This window comes from Oculina patagonica, chromosome 1, assembly GCF_052425735.1.
Source record: "Oculina patagonica isolate OP01 chromosome 1, crgOcupat, whole genome shotgun sequence".
NCBI classification, from domain to species: domain Eukaryota; kingdom Metazoa; phylum Cnidaria; class Anthozoa; order Scleractinia; family Oculinidae; genus Oculina; species Oculina patagonica.
Window position 1 is genome coordinate 21,925,194 of NC_135758.1, and position 26,269 is coordinate 21,951,462.

Below are 26,269 nucleotides of genomic sequence, written 5' to 3' on the forward strand. Positions count from 1 at the left end.
TTCTTACCTGAATTCCCTTAACGCCTGACCAAGCCACTTGAGCCGCTGACCATTCTACACCGTGGTTTCCGAACAACTGCCACACTAACACTGGCTCTTCTCGTTTTGGCTGTCGAAGAAAAACCTTCAAAGACGACTTTGATTGAGCAGGCATGAGGTAATTAAAACGTAAACACAAGCCAACAGATTGATGAAATGGTTTCCACGGCAACTGCGGACTTTCCAACTTTGCCTTAAAGGAGCCATCAATATAGGCAAAATGAGCTGAAAAAAATATTTTTTACTCGTTCATCTCAATATTTTATCAATTATAATTCTATAAGTCCTCTAGTGTAGCAGTTGCTGTTGTTTTGGGTCTATGGGAATTGTTTCTGTCTGTCCTATTGTTCTCTCGAAGGGTAGCGAGCCATTTATGGGAGAGCTTGTGAGAGCTACTACCTTCACCCTAACCATGAGTAAGCGGGTTTCTACTTCATCCCAAATTACCCCATTCCCTACCCCAGATTTTTTAAGGTTTTTGCAACATTTCCCCAGTACTCATTTACCCTGCTTGCTAAAGATATTGCAAGTGTACACTGTTTTTTCCAAGCTCCAACGACGAAGGCCAGGCTCTCTGATCTACCTGGAGTACTGACTACAAGGCGTTCGCACAAGCCAAGAAGGCAAATAACAACTTACTTCGATATTTATCGAAGGTTTTAGCTTTCGATAATTTCCACCCTTTTTCTTTATCACCAAGGCTTGTCCAGTCGCAATATTCTGATTGGAAGCGGCATTCTTTGACCACTACAGCTACAATTAAGATAAAATAAAAGTAAATTAAACCGTTAAAAGGAGAACGGCTTTCAATCTGTCTTATTGAAACATTGTAATGAAAAAAGACTGCATTTACCTTGAAGATGAAGATGTCCCAGCACCCTCTCGTCCACAATCTGTTCTGAGTAGTTGACAAAGGAATAAGTGGCCTGTTACAGAAAGTAAAATAATAACATCACATTTTACGAGCATTCTGATTGGTTGACAATTGGAAGAGAAAATTTTTTAACATGTGGAACACTTTCAAAATCATGACCTGTTTAAGGCAATCAGTTATAAAAGACAAGGAGAAAATCAAAAATCAGTTTTATGAAGGAAATTGTTCCACTGACCGTTATTGTACAATTTCTTGGTTGTCTGTCCGTGTTAAAAGTAGTCGTGAATGGTGTGTTCACACAAGACAAGTTAAGTGCAGAATTCACTGATATATTTTGTCCAAGTGTTGAGATGTTTAGTTTTAGCGGGCAATCCGGGCAATATACACCCTCACAACAGAACCGGTAAGAACCTGTTATGAAGCGAAAGAAAAGCAGCGGAAATTTTTTTCTCATATTTATGTGTACTATAAGATACAATATGTTGTTTCCTAAATGAACCATTTATCTCCCAGTCTTTGTTTTGCAGTTACAGATTGTTGAAAAGAATCAGTAAGCTGTCGAGTCATTTACAAATACTACACTGTCAATTGTTTCAATCAAAATGTTTCTTTTTCAAAAATGAAAATGAAACTGGAACCACCAATCAGAGACAAGATGGAAGTGCTAGCTGAAAGAAGAGTCAATCTCAGAGCTGAAGTCTCAAATAATAACTGTACTTCTAGATTTTCGTTATCATGTCCCCCAACAGTTATTCAATATTCCTTTGTTCTTGCATACTTCCTATATCTATGTAATTATCGCACAAGAACCAACCTGATACGCGTAAAGTTGAGCCAACAGTGGCAGATAAGGACGTTTTGTAATGGTCCAGTGTTATCTCTAGTCTTCGTGTTCCTGTTGAGAACCAGCATTATTTCATAAAAAGATTGTTTACCATGCCAAGATACTATATTAACGTGTACATTAAGATTTAAGATATCAGCTTAATTTTTAACAGTGCTATAAGGCACAGCACTAAAATAACGTCGCTCACATCAAGCTTAAAAGATCTCCAAAAACCTTTTGGAAAAACGAATTCGAAAGGATAAATGAATGGCAAAAATCGAATCAAACAGGAAGACCATATTTAATTTTCCAAAAGCAAAATTTTTCTTCATAAATAATTTCTTATCAAAACATTTTTACTGTTGAACAATAGGGCGGTTGTAATCTCCGTGCAGTTCCGTGGCTAAATATAACGGTCAGAACGTTTAATAAACCATTTCAATATTTCATGAAATTCTCAAATCAGATCAAAGCAAGGTTACCTGGTTTAGTCCAAAACAGTCTTGTTCCTGGAATAGGTCGTTCATATTTTCCACTTGGTGTGCGCATGCCCACAGATATGTGGTCTTCGCCCGTTACTTCCCTCATGAAAGCTTCCATTCGATAAAGTCGACATTTGTCGAGAAAGACTGGTTGCGACTTTTGCTCTTGATGCCTTAAAAATATACAATGTACTTTCAACACTTTACTTTTCCGCAAGGGTCCTATTAAAAGTACACAGGCACCAGATCCTGGTGGATCTAGTCTTCAAATTGTCAATTTATTCAGTAAATTGTAGAGAATTTGAACAACTAAAATGAAAGAAAGGTTGACCGGACACAGAAAAAAACGTTCAATTCAAAATACCACGACAAATTAAATAAGATTACAAGCAAAAAACGTCACAATAAAAAATAATTGGAATTTAATCTATTTGAATTCTAACGTTTTTTGTTATCTTTGAAGTTTGAACTGTGACATTTGTTTCAATTTCTTGTAGTTCTCTCCCTCACTCTCAAAAGCCGTTCTCTCCTTTTCATGTTCTCATGTCGCTTACCTGTCCCACTCGTTATGTGCTGTAACTCTTTTCGTGGATATTATTGGTTGCTTGGCAACACTCCCCTCAGCTTTCTTGTCTTCCTTTTCAATGCCATCTTCAGCTATATCTTGCTTCCACAACTCACAGAAATCGTCACACGACACGTAAAAAGTATAATTGCCGCTTTCAGGGACCTGTAAATTGATATGAAATTCACTAAACATTAAGTCATACGTGACACGTCACAAAATTTAAAGTCATCAAATAAACAAATTGAAATCAATTTTTTTATCCGTCTGTTCTGTTATTGATGATAAATTGCTTCAAAGCGTTGTCAAAGTGTTGTAGATCCACGAGCCGCTTTTAGAATAACAAAAAGCCAAAACTGATTTTAAAAAGAAGGAAAGAAATGCACGAGGAAGATGCGATTTCGGCACCGTCGCAGAATCTAAATATCGTCGCTGCAATTCGAAAAATCATCGGCTCGGTGATTAAGAGTGTGGTAAGAATACGGCCAGAAACACAAGGGAAAATTCGAATAGTTCAACTCACCTTTAATCCAGTGGAAAATGTTTACAATACAATCCGCTAAAAAGCGGTGTAGCTTCTTAATTTCTTTGACAGAACACATTCCCGCTCACCGCCGATTTCCAGGCTGAATCGTCAATAAACATCATCTTTTCGCTCTCAGGTTTCTTAAGTCAGTTTTAACCGGTAAATTTTAGATGATTTCCTCATTGAAGACTACTAGTTTTGTGGTATAATTCTTGCCTCATCAAGAATGCAGCGCTAGATCAGTGCTGAAAAGTTGAACAAAACCTTCGCTAATTGCGTCAGCAAAGAGTTCCATGCGTCTATACTGACAATAAAAATTAGCCAATCAGCGCGCGATAATTCGCTCAGCTATTGTAAAAGTTTGAATTCACGTGATTTATACCTAGACATGCAGTTCAGTCTTATTATTATAAGATCAAGTTCAATTTCTGGAAAAAGGGACGAACGTAAACATAAACGTGAACGTAAAAAGTCATTTGAACAGATGAACCTTCTTTTATGATATGCACTTTCCGCAGGACCAGTTTTAGCTTATGGATAACGTAGTCATGCAATGAGGTTTAGTAATGGACCATAATGACAATCACTCACTCCATTCTGTTAAACACTCATTAATCCATTTCATCCGTGAGCTGGCTCACAGGAGCCTTTGATCATAACTGCCGAGTCTTCTTCGACTTTGGATGCGCAAGAAGATGTTTACCTGTAAGTAGCTCGTCAATCGCTGAACGTATTTCTCTCCCACATTGTTTGGTGCATCGAAGTCCTGCAAAATGATCTGGCCTTGAACTGCAAGTTTAAACGCAGGGTTTTCACGCATAGTGGGCGCCTTTTTAGAGTCGTAATTGACGTTATACCACCCTTCACGTAAAACTCCGTGTACCTCTTCCGGAAACTCTACAGTGAAAAATAAGAGAGTATATATCACTTGTACAAAAGTGACGATTTCGATCAGACACATGCTGGTGTTGATGATTAAACCAACCATTTTACATCTATTTGCCAATTTGTTGTTTTCTCGTAAAAGGAGAAGTGCGATTTCTTTATTTAATTAGCTTCGTTACTTTAGTTTAGCTGAATTGCTTTAGGTCCAACTTCTGAACTTTTCGGTTTATCGAAGCTTTAATACTGTCACATGCATAAAAATCACAAATGATGTACGTCGTCTTTGAAGATAAGTCTACCCCGTGTATGTAACTTACCAATTGTACGCACAACAACATGGCAGAGAACTAGCGTGACATTCTTTCCAATCAACGTGATTGTCACGTAGCTTCCGCGCGCCGGTGGAGAACATTGGATTTTATAGGATAAAGGTTTCCCATACTCCAGTGATCCTGTACAAGTTGGGTCTAAACCGGTTTGACTGGTAGATACTGTGACGTTGAGAATTCCAGTGTCACGTGCACAGCAATCGATTTCATCTTCGATTTCAACAGATTCAACATACAGTGGTTTCTCAAGAGTGATTTGCCACCAAGGGTTGGACTCCTAATTAAACAACAAACAAAACAAAAAAAAACGAGAAAAAGTAACATCAAAGCAACCAAGCAAAAAGCAAGCATGCTAAAGAAATGAAAAATAAAAATACTACTGGTACAGTGTTGTCCCTAGGATTTTGGAAGCCAGGGGGTTTTCTGATTGTGATTTTCAACTGCGTGTGAAGAAACCTGGTGTGGCCTAAATAGACAATTAGGAAAGATTTTGCAAACTTACGACTCACTTGTGCATAATTAAAGAAAAAACTGTTATTCTCTACCTGTTTTTCTGAGGCTAACGAAATGTCTAATAAAAATCAGTAAAAAATTAGTATCGTGGGCGGATGAACTTCTTCCCCCGCATTACTATCAATTTTCTATATACCAGATCTGAAATCCGCATTTCCAATGTTCTATTTTCACGTCCAAACTAGGTTTTAAGGTCGCGGGGGACACCTTAGGCTCATCATTATGCATTTATTTAAAGCGTATGCACGAAGTACAACGACTGACATCGACAACTTTACGAGATATTTATGACTGGACAAAAATATGGGCGCGTGCGTGTGATTTGTAAAAAATCCCTGTTTCTTTGATATTTTAACCACTTTAAAACAACACTTAGCGATATACGTTCATATAGATTGTAGAAAGTATTTAAGCTTATTTTCATTTAAATTTGAATATTTCTGCAACTCAGAGTAATCACAAAATATTTGGCATAAACAATCGTGCCCTATTTAAAAACGCATTGTTCTCACCATAAAAGCGTGGAATATAATTACCATAATTACATCTTTCCTTGGCAAAATGATCGTATTTAGGTCGGGACACCTTCGGAAATCTCAAAGTTTGGACTTTTCCGACAATTTTGTGGCAGAGAATACAGCGCGGATACAGAACTTCATTACTTGCCACTGCAGATAGGTAAACTATGAATACTGCAGTGTGTCATAACAGAGGCGGAATTTTAAAAGAGCGCTTTTAGAAAGAGGTAGAAGACATTAAATTCAAATTTGCGCACTTAAACCGCCATAACTTGCTGGCAAACTTTAAATTAAAAAATCCGCTTCTGTTATGACACTCTTGAGGTATTGACTGATTAGCTTTTGACAAGATCACAGTGTGCTGTCTCCTACTCGTTCCGCAAACTCTGCCACAAAATCATGTTTTTCCAAATTTGGTACAAACGAGGCTATAACATCGCCGTTAAATGCAATCTACCAAATAAAAGATGACATTCACAATCTTTTGTCATTTCTTTATGTCTCTGTAAAATTTGAGCTTAATCGCACCCATAACAGCTGAGAAATAAGCGTTTTAAAAGATGCAGGTCAAGCAAAATTTTCCTTCATGAATTTATTCATGCAGTTGGTATCCCCCGCGACCTTAAAACAAGTTAGATTTGTTCTCAGTAGTCCCGAGTTCAACTCTTCGGCTACGTTTGTAAAGAGCCAGTTGGTCTGCCCTCTGCCAGTTGGGATTTTTAACCAGGTAATGTTAATTTTCGAGCTTTGTTAATTTCAATTAAAAAATTGAATGTTATTGAACTACATTACTTTATTTGTTCTCTTTTTCATTTCATTCTGCGCTATTTGCCATGCTACTCACAACGTATCCCTGAAAAGAATATCTCTTAGACACATGAATATTTTGTGTTCCTTTGTATAATGTTTTACCTTTTCTGAACGAAAGCACGTGGTGTAAGATTTATCAATAGCCAGCATGGGATGATGAGGCACCAACACACTTGAACTTTGTGTCAAACTACGGTGTGACAATGACTTTACTGTAACAAAAAAGATACAAAGGTTGCACAGTAGTTATAAGTAACTTATTGATGTCATTCTGATGTTTGAGGGGAGCAAGGGTGGCGCAGTGGTGAGAGCGCTCGCCTCCCACCAATGTGGCCCGGGTTCGATTCTGGTCCGGTACCATATGTGGGTTGAGTTTGTTGTTGGTTCTCGTCCTTGCTCCGAGGGTTTTTCTCCGGGTTCTCCGGTTTTCCTCCCTCCACAAAAACCAACACTTCCAAATTCCAATTCGATCTGGAATCAGTGGGATCAAGAAGAGCCACCTTGTGGAAGATCCCACTGTAAATTCCCATTTATTTTTATTTTTATTTATTTATTTATTTATTTAGAAGCAGATAAACTGAATCAAGTCAGAAAGCAAGGAACAAAGTGCAGTTACCGGTAGATCAGTATATTGTTGACCCTTATAGTATAGTTCTGTGGTGGAAATGAAGTTATTAACGAAATTACTTCCACAAAGCACGAATGTTTAGAAGACACAAACAGACCACTGTTCTCGAGCTCTTTGTACCTATGATTGAAGAGTGTGGACAAAGTGCCTGTACCAACTAGTATAGCACCAGGATATTAAAGGATTATTAAGATCTTAGTATTCAGTTATTTGTTACTTCTGTCAGAAAAAGACCATTAATTTGTGATTTGTAGTCATTTTAGTATTTAAGAAGGCATCCATTAGGAAATTGAGTAATATTAAATTTAGTCGGACAATTTAGTCAGAAGTAATCAGTTTTCCCCTCAACTTTGATGTTATTCCTTTTCTTTTATTCCGTTAAAATTTCGCAGTCATTTGGTCCTAATTACCTAAAGTAAGGCTTCATGTCTAACCTACCGAGCTTCTTCTGACACAACGGGTACAAATATGTTGCACAGTCAACATTCTTTATCCCAGATGAACCAGCTGAAAGAATAGCACAGTCTTGGACTCCATGGTAACCAGTAGGATATCCCGGCATCCACAGAGAGCTATTCAACGGGCTACCATCAATCCACACCCAGTCATCGCGGGTCAGCATACCAATGTACAAGTTGTCAGGTTTTGGTCTCATTGCTTCTAGCATGTTGGAGAATGCATATCTCAAACCCTCCCGGGATATCTTGGCCAGGGTACCTCCGATACTATTGCATTGTGCCCGAGCATTTTGCCACGTTACTAAATTCTTGGTGTTTACAGAGAAGCAACCACCGTGGAAGGCGAAAAAGTGGGGACTGCATCTCAAGGACGCTGTGGAAACAAGCAAAAGAATGTTATAAGAACTGGAAACTTCGCATATGCGAAGATTGTACTTGAAGTTGCTCTTGGTTGGCGTTGGGGAGTAGTCTTCTTTCTTACGAATGGTTTAAGAAAGAGTTCTGTTACGAAATTTCGAAAAAACTACATCTAGGATTTACAGAAGCCTATTACCATTACAGCTGGAGTTTTAGACGAATATCTTTCAGCGGTGATAAATAATGAAGATAAATTTTCCAACAATGACACGAGAACAGGAAAAAGAAAAAATCTGAGTCTCCCACGGGTATCGAGCCCATGGCCTCCCAGATGCCGGTTGGGCGCTCTAACAATTGAGCTACGAGAGACTCGTGGTGATCTGGGCGATTTACTAGATTGACACGCGTCCAGCATACTGCTAGCATCAGCAATGTCGAAATCATCAAGTGTGGTGTAAATAATAAAGATGGCAACGCCAACCGGCATCTGGCAGGCCATGGGTTCGATTCCCGTCGAGGAGTCAGATTTTCCTTTGTCCCATATTCGTGTTGTGTCATGCAGTTGCAGGTATTCAGTATACTCACCTGCTTGATTGCACGTTGTTTTAACCTTGATGATTTGATTCACCGACAAGGCCTGATCATAAACTTGTAAGCAGGAGATTCTACCGCGCAGGTACATATTCTTTTTCTTTACAGCTCCAATTCTAACATTAGAATCTGTCGCCAGTTCCATCTTTGCTTTTATAACCTTCTGCAGCACAGTTTTGTTATTGACGAATATTGTCGCAAACCCTGTGTGGTAGTCGTACGTGGTTCCAATAAAGTTCCAGGCGTCTGCTTTAAGAACGTTCTTCTTATACAGCAGATAACTTTTAAAAGTTTTTCTTTCCATGTATCTCACTCTAACACCCAGTGTTGAATGAATAACCCGCAATGAGAAGCCGTAATGCTCGGGCTCGTGCTTGTAAATCGGGCCACTAGAATTGTGAAGATGTACCCATGCGAAGACACTGATCGAGAACCTAGTATCAAGTTCTCCGGTATTTTTCAATTCCACATAGCTGCCTTCATCACCGCTAAAAAAGAAGGAACCATTTGGATTTCCAAAGGGACCTGGTGCAAATGTTATGTTATTAGACACAGCCTTGGTGGCGCCATTTGGACTCATGTCCACAGTTCCATTGTTGCCACTCAGCGAAAAGAGAGCCACGGGCAGAGGAACAGCTGGGAATGGAGAAAAACAATGTAACTAAAAGAGCACTGGCGTCGGATACTTCCTATGTTAACACTTGAGAAATGAACGATAAATGGCGAAGTGTGCTGTACACATAACCTAGGGTTATAAGGCTACACTCTGAAAAAAAAAAAACTGAAGAAATTGCAAAACAATTGGCTCTTTTTTTAATTTAAAACATATTTTTGTAGCAATAAATTAAATTATTATATGGCTACAATAGTACTCGCGCTCTGATTGGCTGCTGAGCGGGCATTATTTTCTTGTAATGACCGGGCATTATGAAAAATTTTCTCGGCTCGGCGGTTTTTACATGGTTTTTTGAGTTGTGAGTAAAAGCTTTTAGCGCAATTGCGAGAACGACAATAAATACCGGCAAAATGTAACTATCTTTTCAACAACTGAAAGAAAGATATTAGCATACCGATTCTTCTTTAGTATGAGCGACGAAGAGAGCCACAGTGAGCGAGAGCGAGTTTCACCTCGGTGTTTTTTAGATATTTCAGTTTAGAATAGCGCTAAAGGGCCATATAATAAATAACTTATTAACCTCGTCCGTTCGGTCATTACAGGGCAATCTCAGACCTCGGCCTTGATGTATTAGCCATGTTCAAAACGAGCAGGGGACTGGGTACGAATATTCAATATCGATTGGATTGAAAAACGGGGCCTGTCATCTGAAAGAGCATCCAAAAATTAGTAGCTCAACCAAATTTGAGAGTTATTGGTTTAAACGCAAAGGCATGGAACTCTTTTAAAAATCGTTAAAATAAGAGAGCTTAGTATGGCTGGATGGACCATACTAAGCTCTCTTATTTTAACGATTTTTAAAAGAGTTCCATGCCTTTGCGTTTAAACCAATAACTCTCAAATTTGGTTGAGCTACTAATTTTTGAATGCTCTTTCAGATGACAGGCCCAGTTTTTCAATCCAATCGATATTGAATATTCGTACCCAGTCCCCTGCTCGTTTTGAACATGGCTAATTGACCTCGCTGTCGCTCGGTCAATACATCAAGGCCTCGGTCTGAGATTCCCCTGTAATGACCTCACTCTCGGTTAATAAGTAGTATGTCACCTTGCCTGATGAAAATTAGAATTGAAAAGGGTGGTGTGACTTCATTAGAACACCTGGCGTAATAGGCCTGACCGTACAGGTGAATGGAAATATTTTCAGAAAGGATTTCAAAAGCAAAATTTCACATCAACTTTCTTCCCTGTAAAAAAAATCAGAATTGATCTAAAATTCATTGTTTATTTTTTATTGCCTGGCCGAGAAGTTATGCTCGGAACTAGTAAGAAGAAGTCTAGTTAGCAGCAGGATGTAGTGCATGAACGCTCTAAACCGCTCGGCTACGCTGCCTCATCGTAATATTACAACAACATCTTGTGAGCATACCTAGCGGCTGTTGACAGATGTATCCGTGTAGGTCCGTGCAGCTTTGATCATTCCATCGCCATCCATACCTAAGCCAGTTTGAATCCCATCTAATGGCATTCAAGAAGGACCCGCATTTGCCGTCTCCGCTCGGTTGCTTAGGACCCCACAGATTCTTCGTATTCGATACAACCTCCTCATCCAACCAGGTCCAGAGCAGCTGGCCGCTTAATCCAAGATACAAGTCGCGGTCATCAAGTTTCATTTCTCTTCTCTGATTGGCTATATCCTGCAGAGTGTTTGCGTCATTAACAACAGCAAGTTCGGCCCCTTGCTTGTGACACAAGGTTCGCGCGTCTCCCCATCGTCGTGTTCCTCGAAAATAGAACATATGACAGGATTCTTTGGCCCTGAACCAACTGGGTTCGCAACCAGAGGTTGAGTAGTTTCCTGCAAAACGAAAAAACCTTAAACTTCAGGAAAAAACATAAGCCTTCAATAATAAGGCCCTTTCTTAAACTGGGAGTCACTGGGCTTTAGTTGACATTTCTGCTCTTTGGCTCTTTGGCTCTTTGCCAGCCGTGTTCGCAACCAGAGGTTGAGTAGTTTCCTGCAAAACTTTAAACGTACGGAAAAAAATTTGCCTCCAATTATCCAAAAAACAAAAAACAAGCCAGTTAGGATTAAGTATACATTTCTGCTCTTACAGAACGATAAAAATATTGATTTTGTCTTCAGAGATTTTTCCCTTTATGCGATATCTTCTTTTGCACTTAAAATTCTTAGACGTGAAATCGCTTTAAACAAGTCATTTATTTAGGAAATGCAAAATAACTTCCTGTAGTATTCTCCTACTCCCTTATATAATACAATAAGCCTTCCAAATGAATGTACCAAAAAAGCTCAGAGATAATTACTCAAATTACTCTTATAATAATTTTCATCATAGCTTAGAGTAATTTGGGCTTATAATAACATTATGTATACTCAAAGGAAAGTCATTTCAGTCATAGAAGATTCCTACGAACGTTTATCGTTGTTGTTCTCTTACCTGGTTTAGTGGCATTTACAGCATAAAAAGAGAATACGATTTTACTCGCACAGCATTTATCATCCCTATGATCTCCAAGGCTAATCATATGTCCATTAGGACTCCTGTCAACCAGATTAATCCTCCTAGAATTGCTGCTTGCACTGCTTAGAACAACAACATCTAGTGGAAAGTTTCTGGAGTAGGAAAGATCCATCACTGATGTTATGACACTTGGGCTGCGGTACACTCCAGAGTAGATAAAGTATGGTGTCTCATTTGGATTTCCTTGTGGGTGTTCGACAGTGAATCGGAATTCCTCGAAGTAAAAACTGTGGTCAAAGGGCTGCGAGGAAAGTCGGAAGTGTCTACCCTTATAAGAGGACACGTAGAGGGTAGTTACTTCTGTAAATAAAAGATGAAGGTAAATCAAACATAAAATGCAATTCATACATATACCCTATCGCTTACTAATGATAACAAACTTTTTTGTTTGGCGCCAACGTAGAAATACATCGTTTCCTCGGGAAGTACAACTACAGTTGAACCCTGCTAATTCGAACTCGGCTATTTCGAATCAATTCCCCTTGGATTTGCCTTTCAGCCATTTACTATCGGATAAGTTCAACTCCCGCTATTCCGAACTTTTTTTCCCCTGAAGGTTCGAAATAGCGGGGTTAAACTGTACTAATTTTGGCCCGTAACTCAGTTCGAAACAAGTTTGACTAGAAACTTATATATTTAAAGAAATGAGGAGAGCAAACCACAGATACTTAACTCTAACTATAACTTTTAATAAATTTGAATGTCAAGCAAATGCAAATTATCCGGCTGAAATCGCTAAATTTAAAAGTCTATATGACTAAGAGGCACAATTTGACCCGCATCCGCAATTTAGTCTCTTCCCTTAAACGATTTTGTAATAATCCTAAATACTAAATCCTTTATCAGTATGTCAATACCTGTTTGTTGACAAGTTCCTTCTTGGAAAGAAAAGTCATCGAATGCTGCATCACCAAGATAGCTGCTGCCTCTGATGCCATCGATAATTATCTAAAAAGGGGCAAAAAGCACTGACATCACAAACAGAGACGCTGTAAAGTTATATTTAATTACAGAATGTATAATATATAAGCCTTTCTTGTTAAATCAGGAGATCAGCCGAATTATCATGGTAACCGAAAACTGACTTTCTTATAAGCGTTTAATTCTATGCTTTCTACAGATGCACTCTGGATTGAGAGGTTCGTTCTCTAGCCTTGGTAGGGATCGAAACCAAATCTCTTAGGTTTTTGGGCAAGAAGCTATTCGCTCACATTACACTCTTCCCTCCAGACACAAAAGAAAGCCGCTAGGGTTAAACCAGCGATGGACTAGTATCGCATTTGGGACATTTACGGGAAGCCTAAATTACTCCTGGTTTCTTCATTTTGTGTACAGAAGCCGGCGTTATGGCCAACACCGATGATCCCATCTGGCTCTTCAAAACCCTAGAACGGACTTTACCATAGGAAATTGCGGCGTCAATGGGCCTTTTGCATAGAACGGTCACAGCTAAGAACAACCTGGCAAGCTTGTTATTATTATTGGACTGGGACATCAAAAGCAAAGAAAAGTCAAGCTTGATTGGTTAAAGTCGCTTTGTTTTTTGAAGCTGTCGCATTCTTTTGACATCCAGCAAGGCGGAATCTGTACCATGTGACGGTTTTGCGCAAAGGACCCATAGAAACACCAAGGAATGGCTTTAAAGTTGAAACAGAAACAGGAGATGAGATAAATATTAGAAAGTTGCATGGAAGCACAGTAATGACAGATCATTACTGCTAGGAAACTTAAGAACCCAGAAGTTGACTGAGGAAATGAGATAATTTCTGAATGGTTACAATATTAGCCTCCACGTGACTTATCACAATGCTGGGAACCTAAGCTATTACTATTGCATTTGTCGCTCTATGAATGACGTGACCTAAGTTGCCACAGCGAATATATCACACACTTACCTGGTAGGATCCAGTCTCGTTGATGCTTATTTGCCCACGTATCCAACGGTCCCCTCGATCCTCAGATTTCAGCCAAACCGGTTTAAACCTGTTTGTAGCCTGGATTTTTATGTATATTATCACACAGCTCATGGTGGCGCCAAACATGTGGTAGTAGAACGTCATGCATTGCGGTCCCCGCATCCATGGACTCTCCAGTCGCGCAGTGTCTCCTGGGTTTCGTGGACTAGAAGTCTCAATGTAAATGTACATACCATTTCCTAGATCGATTTGGAAAGATGGTATGAATCACATTATTATCAATGATAAAGTTGTAAACGTTATGTCCTCTTTCTCCCTGCAACATCGCAGAAAATAATTATGTTGGAATAGACCTAACAGCTCAAAATTGTACTACAAAACAGGGTGTCCATTCTCGGTTGTCTGACCAATCACGAAAAGTCTGCAAATGTAAAGAAGAACCGCGATTTAACAGATGCCAAAGGTGAAAAAAAATGCACATCGACCGAGTCATCATTGGTTCAGGTTTTGCCGGTGACTGTTTGGAAAGAAAGAAAGAAAAACGGAAGTTTCCTCTGAACCGTCACTACACCTTTCTGAGGGGCCTGAAGCGGTAAAACGGGAACTGGGATTTGGTCATTTCTTCACTGGGAAAATAGGATTTGGGCCACTCAATTACAACCAAAAATGGGAAGAGGACTATATGAGCAGAAAAAGATGGAATTTATACCCCTTCCCTCTTCAGGACCTTTTTTCTTTTAAAGCCGACTACAAAGTCAAGAAAACAAAAACGTAGGCAGAAGTAAGGCCCGGGCAAAACGCCGCACTTCACATGAGTCGAACCTAGTGCAAATGAGCAAAACCTATTGTTTTTGGTCATTTGCATTAGGTTCGACTATGTAAAGGTCGACGTTTAGCTCGGGGGTAAATTACTAGAGATACACGAGAAACAGTATTTTATTGGCACATTTTCAAACACGACGAACTTGAAAGTGTTTGGAAGTTCGATGAAACACTGTCTCGAGTGTTGTGTTTGAGATATCTTTTCAATCGAGGCAAAATCCAAAGAGAAAACGGTGAAACAAAATCGTGAGAATCTATGCTAACTCTAAACACATTCCCATGCACCATCACAGTTATGAATTCTATTAGTTTTAACATGAAAATTTTTTAATGAGTTTGAGAAGAACTTTTGTTATTGTTTTAACAGTTGGGAAAAAATTGAAGACGAAATTCCGCCACCGAGACGGGACTGAGCCTGCGGTGCTCGCTAAGCAACATGACGTATTTGTCCGCGCGATTACTTTCGGAGTACTCGTGAGCACTCGCACTAGTTTTTGATAGGATGAAATAATTCGGAAACTATTCAGGGGCTTTAACGACGATTTGCCAAAACTGGCAGTCATTCCCTCGATTGTTAAACACTTGGTCACCTGAAGTGTGATCGTAATATGGTCCAGTGTTTACACTTAGTGTACTGTATCAGCTTTGCGTCCAGTCAAAATTGTTGTAAACATTCCTCCAAAGGCACAAGTCATGGTCAAAGTTGCAATTTCCTTGACAAAAAAAATGCAAGAAAGAAAAAAGAAAAGAAATATTATATATATTGAAGTTTCTAGCCTCAAGGTTCTATCTGCCTTCTATCACCTCCAAGCACCAATATGCAAGACTACTCTAGGGGAATTGAACGACGTAAGGTAAACAGTGAAGTTAACTATCAAGTAAAAGGCGCTCTCTCACGATATTTGAGTTTACTCTTCTGAGGTAAAAAAATTACTCTATAATAAAAGTAAACCTCAAAATAATAGTTCTCAAACCACCAGAATGAACAGTGTATGAGAAAGTATGATAAACCAAAAGGTGCGCTTTCCGTGACACAGTCCCAGTAAGCTTGTCATATTTAAAATGCCCAATAAAGCGATAGCACCTTTTTGAACAGTTAATGAAATCTTATGCACGTTAATGAAATCTTATGCACGTTAATGAAATCTTATAACAGGAAATTAGATTCTTGCAATTATCAATATCTTTCAAATTAATGCAAATAAATGGCGCTTCTACAAGGAAAACACTTCCCACCATGACAATAGAAATTTAACAAAACAACGAGGACAGAATCAGATTGCACGATATTCGTGTACACAGCTGGGTATTTAAACTATTGCAAAATGTCGATTTAAAGATTACATTTCTGATGCAAATTTGTGCCATTTGTGCGGGTCGACTGAGTAAAGTTGGTTACTAAATATTGTACGATATTCTTCACAGCTATAGATAAGATAAGTACCTTGTGATTTACTGCCATTCTCACACGGCCAATCAGTAAATGTGACGTCATCGACTGCTATGTCGCCTGCGTAGCCTCTGCCAACAGCTGCTTGCAGTACAACCTGTAACGACATTGAGCATTTGACTGTCTTCTTATTAATTACCAGTACACTAGCTACTTACTACTGAATAGTAGCTCTGACTATTAAAGTGGTGGTATATCCACGTCCTGGTTGATGATTTGCTGTATTCTTGTCACTTGTTTGTTTGGCATGGAGGGCGTGGTGGCCTAATGGTTAGTGCGCCGGACTCCGGATCGAGCGGTTCGAGTTCGAGCCCCGGTCGAGGTCAGTGTGTTGTGTTGTCGGGCAACACACTTAACTCTCATAGTGCCTATCTCCACCCAGATGTATAAATGGGTGCCAGCGACATTATGCTGGGGGAGGGGGTACCCTGCGATGGAATAGCATCCCATTCACGGAGGTGTACAAATATTCTTGGCCTCTTAATGCTACCGAAACCGGGATAAGCCCCGGTAGTATGGGCTAATGGATCAAAGCTTTCTCTTTATTATATAAACATCACTGAAATACCAGGAAATCTTTCGCGCGAAAAAATCATATCTTCACACGTCAAAATAACATGTTTTATTTTTTTCTCAAGCATCTCAGCGGTCCGGAATCCTGAATCCTTTAATCTGATTGGCTAATTGCGCGCGCTCCAGCGGTCCGGTTTTTCTCAACCGGACCCCGCATACGGACCGCTCACGGCGCGAAATCATTTTGCACCTTTGAGTCTAACGAACACATGAAAGTTTTGCTCCCCAAAGACAAAAATAGCCTCACCATCCATTGTTAATGCTAAAGGACAAAAAAGCAGTGGAATTAAAAGCCTCAAAGTTCTTCAAAAGGCGAGGTATTTATTTATTTCTCAACAAAATCGAGTTGTAGTTTACCGTTCGCAGTTTGCCGTTGTTTGTTTATCTCGCAATGATTTTCACGCCATTGCGGTAAAATTCATTCGGTTTTTTAGACTCTATCTATGTGCTAAACTGCACTGTTTATCTGTCACTTTTTGCTTAAACAGAACACTATTTACCATCATTCAAGGAAATGAGATTCTTTGATTAAAAACGGACAAATTAATTATCACAATATTGTGCCGTACGTAGACGCTACGCATTTCATTCATTTTGGCACTGTTTATCAGAATAAAAATCAACGCAGAGATTATTAATTTGTTAAATACAAGTGTATTAATAGCTTGTTAAACTGCTTTTCGGTCAAGGAGTATTTTTGAATTAGAAAAGTAGGCTTAGCAAAGTTGCAAAGCTTCTATCAAGAGTTTTCAAAACATTTAAGCTTATAGGAAATTGTTCGGGAAGCCGAAATCGATTTAAAAGTGTTAGGTTTTATGGCATATTTGTGCTATGTTTTAGTATGAGTTCATTTACTTTTCTTGATTTTCTGCATTGTAAATTAAGCTGAACATTTCTTGAGTACGGTTCATTTTAAGCGAAGCTATTTTATTCGAAATTAATGTTTGTCTTGCTTAATGCTTGACTCTAGCTTGCTTGTCAATCGAGTCGGACTTAACATTGAAATCAAATCCGCGCGTATACAAACAAAGATTTTGTGACAGATTTTTTCACGGTTTCTTAAATCCAAACAAACTTAAGTAGGAAAAAATAAAAACGTTATTTACCGGCCTAGGTCGGTCCGTATTGGGAAAAACTGTACCCTCGGTCTTGAGCACGGCCCTCGGCCTGCGGCCTCGGGCCGTACTCAAGACCTCGGGTACAGTTTTTCCCAATACGGACCTCCCGGCCGGCAAATAACATATATATTTTCACATGTGAAGATATCGATTTCCAAACATTTTCTGACAAGTTTGCCCTGTTTCAATGCTGAATGAGCCAAAGTAAATCGATATTAAGTCGAAACATTTTCGGATCTTCCTCGACAATCTTCGGCAATCTTCGGATTTCTTCGGAATTTTTCGGAAAAGTTCGGAAAATGTTCGGAAACATTCGTACGACCTTCGGACAACATTTTGCAAATCTTCGGAAATCTTCGGAAAATGGTGGGTAATCTTCGGAAAATCGTCAAAAACATCGTAATTAGTAGGTTTATATAATAAACAGAATATTACATGGTTGCTTGGAGATGTGAACTTTATCTTCTCGTGTTTGATATCGATTTGAACACTCGAAGATAAATTTCATATCTCCGCGCAACCATGTAATATCCTCTATTTATTTTTATTTGTTTGTTCGGCAATGTGTTGATATTGTAAGGAAACAAAATTCAACCCTGATCATTCAACGTTTACATTCTGATATGTGCCCTCAGTTACAGTGAAAGCCCGGTTTCTTGAACCTCCAAGGGAAACGAAGACTGGTTCGAGAAATCGGGCGTACAATGGCAGTGCTGTGCTGAGGGAAGGAAAACGACTTGGTTCTTACTATCGAAAGGTTCAAAAAATCGAGATTCCACTACATTGTCCAGTAGTGTTTGCTGGCTCGACTTACTTGGAAACTGTGATTGTGTCCACTGAAACGAGCCTTTTAAAACGAGCCTTTCCCGGACAAGTAATCCTTGCCAAAAGTATGTTTTTTTTTATTTCTCAGGTTTATGTGGTTTTGACAAATTGTTTTGAAATTACTGTCATTTCAAAAAGTCACGTTTTCTCATGTTTTCCCCACCCTAGTGCATGACGTTATTGCATGTTGTCCTTTTTTATTAACTTCTTTATAATTGATTGATTACTCTACTATCTAGAATAGTGTTATATTTGTATTATTTTTCACTTATTTTAATAGTCTGGAAGTTTATCTTACTTGAGACTCGCCGGTGTAGCCAATTTCGACGGTGGCTTCTTTCCACTGATCACCCTGTTCTCCTGACTTTCGCCACATCAAGTGGTTGTAATTATATCCTCGAATTTGAAGGTACACATCAAGTCTTCCTATATGACGTCCATACATGTGGTAATAGAAGCGAAAACATTTTGGTCCCCGGATAAGCGGACTCAACAACTGTGCTGACTGATTCACCTTAGCCGGATTTGATGTCTCGATGTAAATAAAGAATCCACTTCCTGTGATGACAAAGAACACAAGGAAGAACTGGTGACTCTTCTACCATAGGGGGAGGGGCAGGGGGGACAGGAGGGCTGTAGTCCCACCAAACGAACCCTTGAGGGGCTCAGCCGTCCCTCACGTTTTGGTGCTGTAAAAATAGCGAGAGCAGCGTAATATTGGTTTGTCAAAATATTCCGTCTCGTAACTGAGCCCAAACACCTTTGAAACTTTCTTGGAAGTTTTCGGGCCTTCTATATGTGATCGGAGAATCATTGGAAATCTCCGGTCTGGCAACTGCTTAAAAAACAAACAAGTTGCAAAACCAAAAAAAAAAAAGTTGCACCAAAAATGAAAACCTGCCGAGTATTTTTGGGACAGTCTTAGCCCCCCACTTTCCAAACACTCCGCCACCTCTGTCTACCAAATACATATCTTTGACAAAAAAAATTAAAAGTAACATTTTCAAACTGCTAAAACCTCAGTAAGATAGCGACGGAGGGAGTATCATCTCGTTGCACTACTTTTCACAGATAAAAAAGGATAGATTTCTCTTTTGTGGCTACGATAAGTTCTATATCGCAAAAAAAAAATTGATTAGAGTTTATGTGGTACAAAATTGTCTTTAACGTATTTTGCATCACTAGAATGCCCAACGGAGTGGTCACTGTTACTTGCTGCTATTTTTGGGAAGATGTTTTAGTTACCAGTGTGATCCTGGCTCGGCCCAGTTCCTAAGCTTGGTGTTCCAGACCTCCTTGCATACCAATCGATGTCGTCAGAGGTGCTTAAAACGTTACGCCATCCGCAGTAGTTCCTATCGAATGTACAGTTTGCTAGAATAAGGAAAAGACAAAATCTGGTTAACACAACTGTCAAGATGACTTCGCGGCCGCGCTTGGCCTGTTTGGTGTTTCCAAAATATTACCTCTTCGTTTTGGACTGAGTTTCATGAATATGCAAAGTAGTTCTCTTCTTATCTGATTCATAACAGCGATTTTTGACCGATTTTCTCTTAAGGCGCACAGAAAGAAAAAACATTTCAATATCCACATACAATTTCCTCTCACTGATCTTCACACATTTTCTTACAGTATTAGACGGGAGAATTTGTTAAAATATCAACTTAAAGATCATTTTCTTAATTCTCTTAATTTTCTCTTGATAAAGTATTGGTATTGTGAGGAGAGAAGTTTGATGTTAATAACTCTTAAAGGATTTATAGGGTTGGAAAATAAATGTCATGATGAGTCGAGATGTTGCTTCCGTTTGATTCACAGAGTATCGCGAAAACATGTAGAAAGAGTACTAAAACAGAAGTTATTTGGGTTTCAGAAATGCCTGCCTGTTAGTCATATACTAACTTTAATAGCGGAGCTCCTCAGCGCGCGCCAGCGCGCGGAGCGGAGCACCATGGGTAATGCGGGTACGAGAGAATTTTTGTAAACCCAGGAGGCCGAGAAAATTTGGTGCGTACGCGCGCCGCGCGTACAGACTCTCGGGGAGGGGGGAGGGGAGTCCCAAGGCAACCCAGGCAGGGGGGGCAGGCGAGACAATCTTCTGCATCCTTCGAAATGAGTGAGGTAATCGACTAAGATCTTTGATATTGGACATCCATTTTATGGTCAATTGACAGCTGTCAAAACAAGGTATCCGCTGACCAGTATCACATGACCATATCGCGGGCTCAGGTTTAGAACTAGTCAAGGTCGCGTGTTTTTTTGAAGTTGACCGCTGACCAAGTGATAGCATTGCTATTGGTCCGCGGGCGCAAGTTTTTTTTCCATGGTCAGTCCATTTAGATTTACATGAAGGACAAAGTGAACAACCCGGTCAGTTTGTAAGGTGAACGAAGCACAAGGAGAAACCGAGCAGGAAAAAGAAATGTCTTCGTAAATATTTCTCGGTCTACCCCGTCTAAAGGCTTTACACATCATTGAAGTTATGGCAAACGATAAGGGCTTACGGGAAGATCCGAAAAAAAGGCACAGGTGGAGAGCGAGCGAGTTTCTACCGTTTCGGCGGCTGACCAGCTTTCACCAGCTCTAGGAAGTTAATTGAGCTAAACGCAATTCACTGAAGTGAAGGAAAAAGAAGTGTCAATAGCTACACGGATGGAAAAGGCTGAAATAGACCTTCGCGGATAGTTCAAAGGTCGGTGGTGCTGGAGTTAGTTATAATTTATAGCTTACACATGTACTACGCGGTTGGATAATAATACGAAAAACTGCGGCCGCTTCGCATGAGCTGGTTGAAAGCTTTGCCCTGCTGAATTGACAAGCATTCTCCGACTTCAAATATGAGGTAACAAACTTTGACTTTACTGAATACACTAAGTCCATGTTTTTTTGTGAAAATCTGTAATTATATGCTTTATGAGTGAATTTGCGTCGGTTTAGTGGTTCTGGTTTACAGAACTTTTATTAAGTTAAGTTGAATTGTTTATAAGCTTAATAATGACTTAAATGTTTTTATTCAAACTAGTGTTTTAGTTTTTTAATTCATCTATTTATTCCCGGCGTATCAAATCGAACGAAATCGAACAAATTTTTCATCGAACTCAATCAAACGAAATCGAATCTAATCGAACGATTAAATTCGATTTTGTTCGGTCATCGAACGAAATCGGACAACAATTTTTTTTGTGAGTTCGATTTCCGAACCAAATCGAACGAAATCGAATTAAGCGTTCGATTAAGTTCGGAAATCGATGTGGCTAAAATTTAAAAAACAAAATTGGAACCTAGCGGAGCGAGTAAAAAGTTAATGATCATTCCTTAAATGGTTTTGGAATAAGTGACTGGACACGGTATCGTATAATCTTTGTCTTTTTATTTGATCCTAAAGAAATAATTAACAATTATCCTGCGAAATCGCGCGGAATATCGCCTGATACTTAGCCGACGAGGCCGTAGGCCGAGTTGGCTAAAATCAGACGATATTCCGCAAGATTGAGCAGGATAATTGTTTTATTATTCAACAAATGGTCAACGAAACACATTTTGCAGATAGAAAAACTGTAATTATGCAGCGCTTTACAAGATTTCGCACGAATCTTCGCAACCTACATATATCGCAGGATATCTGTTATGTACGGATGACAGATAACGTTCACATTTTGACCATATATGGGCAGCGCGCGCATGTGTTGAATAATAAAACATAATATTCGAGCAATCTAATACGCCCGGGAATACGTTAAAACTCGTACGAGGGATCAAATTACAAATACTCAAATACAACCCGCGATGTATCTGCGTATCGTATCAAGTGAAAACCGTATTTAATTTTAGAATAACATTTTGCGAATTAAAACTTTATATGATCGATTAAACAATATAGCATTGCACATGGGGATGAAGGTGCACGCCGTATGTGACATCAGTGTTAACCGTATTTTTATTGTTGTTAGTGGCAGAATTATTTCTCCATTTTGACATAAAAAGTATGGAAATAAAGGAAACATAACTTAAGATGGCTTCATCGATTGACGCATTTACCCGGGAATTTATCCCCGTGATCATCAAATGAAGGAAAACTGAACATTCGCTCGATTCAGATCATATCTTCATACGACGTATGCCGCTCGCTTTGGCGTCGTTCGACGACCGAACTAAATCGAACGTCATCGGACTTTATCGAACGTTCGATTTTGTTCGATTTGCATTTATTTTTTGTGAGTTCGATTTCGTTCGATGACCGAACAAAATCGAATTTAATCGTTCGATTAAGTTCGATTGCGTTCGATTGAGTTCGAAAACCGAACGTTCGATTTGATACGCCGGGTTTATTCTTATTTACTCGCTGTTGGAATTCGTTTGAACGAACTATTTTAGAGTCGCGGACGAATACGCCAAGAGATCGTTACGTTGCGAATTTCTTGCGTTGACACGTTTTTACCACACCTTTGCAGAACCAAAAAAAAAAAAGTTTATTTCCACATAAAACTATCTTAGTTAATTATTTTGAGTAATTCTATAAAACACAATTGTTCGCTCTACTTGTAATTCATGCCATTTTAGACACTGTATGCAGCTGTGTATGCAAACTTTAATACATTGACTATCATTATGACAGTGTTGAATGTGTATCTTTGCAATGGGAATGTTTTTTCTATACAGGTAAGTTAAAAAGAAATCCCCAAGTAGAAAAGCTAAATATCCCATTGTAGGAAGGAAGGGTCACTACACTGGGTGTATAAACGAAAGAGGCTAATATTATTATATTTGATGAGATCCATAAAATAAGACGGAATTTTTTATAAATTATTTTAATAAACAGGGCCATTAATTAGAGCTAGTGTGGTGGTTTTTAATAGATTATTATGTCAATCCTTCTTTTAGGTAGTGTTATATTCTGCCATTAAGCCGCAATGAATGAAGAATACCTACAGTCAAGTTTTGTTGAACTTGGTATAGAATGCTCTGTGCAAAGTGGACAACAGCAAAGTAAATCAGGTATCTAGTTTTATATTTTAGTTATAATTGAAATATGTTTTTATTCAGTTTAGTTCTTTTTTTACCCAGCTGCTTTAATCAGCATTTGGTTGCTGCTGATCTTCTTACTTTGTGAAATATTTACATTCATTATTCAACTCCTCAATGGAGGTTGCCTATTCACCGAGTTAGGATTTCGAGTTGGATTTCGAGTTAGGTTTTTGAGTTGGATTTACGAGTTGGATTTCGAGTTAAGATTTTGAGTTGGATTTCGAGTTAAGATTTTGAGTTGGATTTCGAGTTAGGATTTTTGAGTTGGATTTCGAGTTAGATTTCGAGTTAGGATTTCGAGTTGGATTTTCAAGTTGCTTACCGTACTAAGCACTCCGGTTATACTACTATACACGCCAGTTAGCTTACTATGCACCTTCGGTTAGCCTACTACACACTCCTGTTAGCCTACTGTTCACTTCGGTTAGCCTACTATGCACTCCAGTTAGCCTGTTTATGGTTAGCTTTCAATAATTGTAATGGGTTTTGCTTTGTCACTGTAAATACTGTAAATATAAGAATTGTAATTTTAATCTTAGCATAGTTAATTTAAATACACGACCCCACAAGCTTTTAGCTTTTATTATTATCGTGTCAAAATAAAGTTTTACCTTACCTTACCCTTACCTTGTCAAAAAAATCCAACTCGAAATCCTAACTCGAAAATCCAACTTGATATCCTAACTCGAAAATCCAACTCGAAATCCAACTTGAAATCCTTACTCGAAATCCAACTCGAAAATCCAACTCGAAATCCTAACTCGAAAATCCAACTCGAAAATCAACTCAAAAATCCAACTCGAAATCCTAACTGGAAATCCAATTCGAAATCCTAACTCGGGAGTTAGTTTGTCTCTCCTCAATGACATTCAAAACAACTACAATGTATTAATTAGTAGACAGTTTAAATAATTAATATTTCACTAAAAGTATGTTTTCATGAAATGCCTAGATCTTGTACCAGAAAATATCTATACCCTAGCCTCACTGTGGAAGGTTAAATGGTTTGAATGTCACCTCCCCTCACAAACTCTTCACAAATTCCAATGTGTGGTTATGGCAGAAATCCATGGCCAGCTCATCCTCAGTGTATGAACCAGTGAAACAAGGCATCAAAGAGCCTCAAAACAACATGGAGCAGGAAAACAATAGCTCCAAAACAAAGAAATATTTCACAGGTTCTTACACCAAGGAAAACCCAAATATTCAGATCCATCCCATGTAAGGTCAATGGAAGTTCCAAAAGGGCTAGCGGGAGGGGGAGGGGGTTGATTAAAGGCCAAACCTTTTAATTAAGAGGGGGTGTTAGGGTTTGCAGCGATGCTTTGAGTTTATTAAAATATTTAGTTGACTGTGCTGATCCATCTCTGTTAAATATCTAATGGATCCTTTTGCATCCAGTGGTTTGGCTTCAGTTAAACAAGCTCAAGTTAAGTGTTTTGTTTTATAAATTATTGATATTGATGCCAATTAATCAATTTTAATTTAATCTGTGGCATTTGACTTTTTCAGGGTTAACATGAGTTGCAGAGTTTGCAGTGCCACAGACACAAAAACAGACAAGGACAAGGACATAAATAGAAAACAGGAAAGATTAAATCCAGCTCGATGTTTGGGTGTCGTCATGATGCTATTTTTAAGAGACTAGTGAATTACATGTAAATTAAAATCAAGAAAAGCTGCAAATAAGCAAAATTTAGATTTTAAATGTTAACCTATTTACAGTGTACTTCAGAAAACAACTTTTTGATTGACCTGTCACTTTCACATCTTGTTAGATGTAACAAGGGCATTATGAAGTGATCTTTTCAAAAATATTCAGCGAAAACAGTAACAGCAGAAATGGTGGTAGTTTAAAATTGCTATTTTCAATGTTTTGACTGGTAAGAAACCACATGTGACCAAGCTAACATCTGCAAGTGTCCAAATGTTTTGAGCCCTCAAGTACACAGGACTTACATGTAGTTGTCTAATTATATGATAAGATCTTTGGGGGAGGTAGTGGAGTTACAAAGCAATGTAATTATTTGAATTTGGATTAGTTATGCTGAAACTGGTGGTACTGTAATTTTAAAGATAGATGAGTTTAAAACCATTATTGCAAGCAATACACATTACCAATTTCATTCTTATGTATTGTATGCTGTGTACAATTTATAAGAACAGCTATATTTTTAAAATAAGTGAAATATTCTAAAGCCAGATAAAATTTGCAGTATCCATAAGGTACCATGTAGCAACCAAATTGTGACTTACTTGCTTACTTTGTGAACTCCATGACAAATGGGCAACATGACTCCATAAAAATGTGGACAATACAAACAAATTTTTAAAAGAGTAGTCAAAGTATTGATGTTTTATTTTTTCTTTCATAGTTTTATGCACAAGCAGACATGATTCTATTTTTTTTTCTGGGTAATCAAATAACAAAACTGAGTTTGAGACTCAAACAATATTCTAGCTTCCCAGAAGTTTTGCTTTTTTTTCTGTAAGTGAAGTGAAACCCCTTAAGAGGAAGGGGAGTCAAAAGACATGTAAAAGTGAATAAGGTGCTATCTTCTTCTTCTTTTGGGGGAGGGGGGGGGGGTGGGGATGGGGTGACCCTGTTCGGTGGAATGACAGAATGTCACTCCTTTGTTTCCGGAGTTAGGTTCACCCCTGTTTGCTCGCAGTTAGCTTTATTCATCTGGTTTGCTTGCGGTTAGTTTTCACTCTAGTTTGCTTGTGGTTAGCTTTCACTCCGGTTTGCTTGGAGTTAGCTTGGTTTGGGCAATATGCTGTAAACCATTAGCTATAACCTCTGCCATTTCCATTCAAAATTAAAATATAGGCAAATAGTGAAAATGAAAATAAATAAATGAGTGAATGAAAAAAAATTAAAATCAACCTTATTATAAATGTAGATGTTTGTTATTTCCTTTATACTCTAAATGTTAAGTGATTTTTTCTTTCTTTTAAAGCTGGTAAAGCAACAACAAAAA

At 38.6% G+C, this 26,269-nt stretch overlaps 2 protein-coding genes and 1 long non-coding RNA gene across 4 annotated transcripts in view; 1 reads left to right on the forward strand and 2 right to left on the reverse strand.

The window, feature by feature from the left end:
* LOC144632827 (uncharacterized) overlaps positions 1–15,014 on the reverse strand; it is a 63,383-nt gene extending 48,369 nt beyond the window's left edge. The window contains exons 1-17 of the mRNA XM_078491605.1: positions 14,888–15,014; positions 13,455–13,714; positions 12,417–12,507; positions 11,476–11,859; positions 10,446–10,874; positions 8,396–9,037; positions 7,434–7,826; positions 6,470–6,579; positions 4,515–4,803; positions 4,016–4,209; positions 2,776–2,951; positions 2,222–2,394; positions 1,728–1,808; positions 1,149–1,324; positions 893–965; positions 679–792; positions 8–264 (exon numbers count right to left, since the gene is read on the reverse strand). Of these exons, the coding sequence (XP_078347731.1) occupies positions 8–264; positions 679–792; positions 893–965; positions 1,149–1,324; positions 1,728–1,808; positions 2,222–2,394; positions 2,776–2,951; positions 4,016–4,209; positions 4,515–4,803; positions 6,470–6,579; positions 7,434–7,826; positions 8,396–9,037; positions 10,446–10,874; positions 11,476–11,859; positions 12,417–12,507; positions 13,455–13,706 (3,834 nt within the window). The 5' untranslated portion in view covers positions 13,707–13,714; positions 14,888–15,014. The remainder of the gene's footprint in view (positions 1–7; positions 265–678; positions 793–892; positions 966–1,148; positions 1,325–1,727; positions 1,809–2,221; positions 2,395–2,775; positions 2,952–4,015; positions 4,210–4,514; positions 4,804–6,469; positions 6,580–7,433; positions 7,827–8,395; positions 9,038–10,445; positions 10,875–11,475; positions 11,860–12,416; positions 12,508–13,454; positions 13,715–14,887) is intronic.
* A 466-nt stretch (positions 15,015–15,480) lies between these two features.
* Positions 15,481–26,269, reverse strand: part of LOC144638094 (MAM and LDL-receptor class A domain-containing protein 1-like) — a 30,035-nt gene continuing 19,246 nt past the window's right edge. Inside the window, exons 7-9 of the mRNA XM_078497284.1 lie at positions 19,509–19,637; positions 18,562–18,821; positions 15,481–15,844 (exon numbers count right to left, since the gene is read on the reverse strand). Coding sequence (XP_078353410.1) covers positions 15,638–15,844; positions 18,562–18,821; positions 19,509–19,637 — 596 coding nt within the window. The 3' untranslated portion in view covers positions 15,481–15,637. The remainder of the gene's footprint in view (positions 15,845–18,561; positions 18,822–19,508; positions 19,638–26,269) is intronic.
* On the forward strand, positions 20,364–26,186 carry LOC144641974 (uncharacterized). Of its 2 annotated transcripts, XR_013568668.1 has the most exons (3): positions 20,364–21,105; positions 23,145–23,258; positions 24,801–26,186. It is a non-coding gene; the product is annotated as an uncharacterized LOC144641974 (long non-coding RNA). The 2 variants fall into 2 exon arrangements; XR_013568666.1 differs by lacking the exon at positions 20,364–21,105 and having other exon boundaries at positions 22,791–23,258.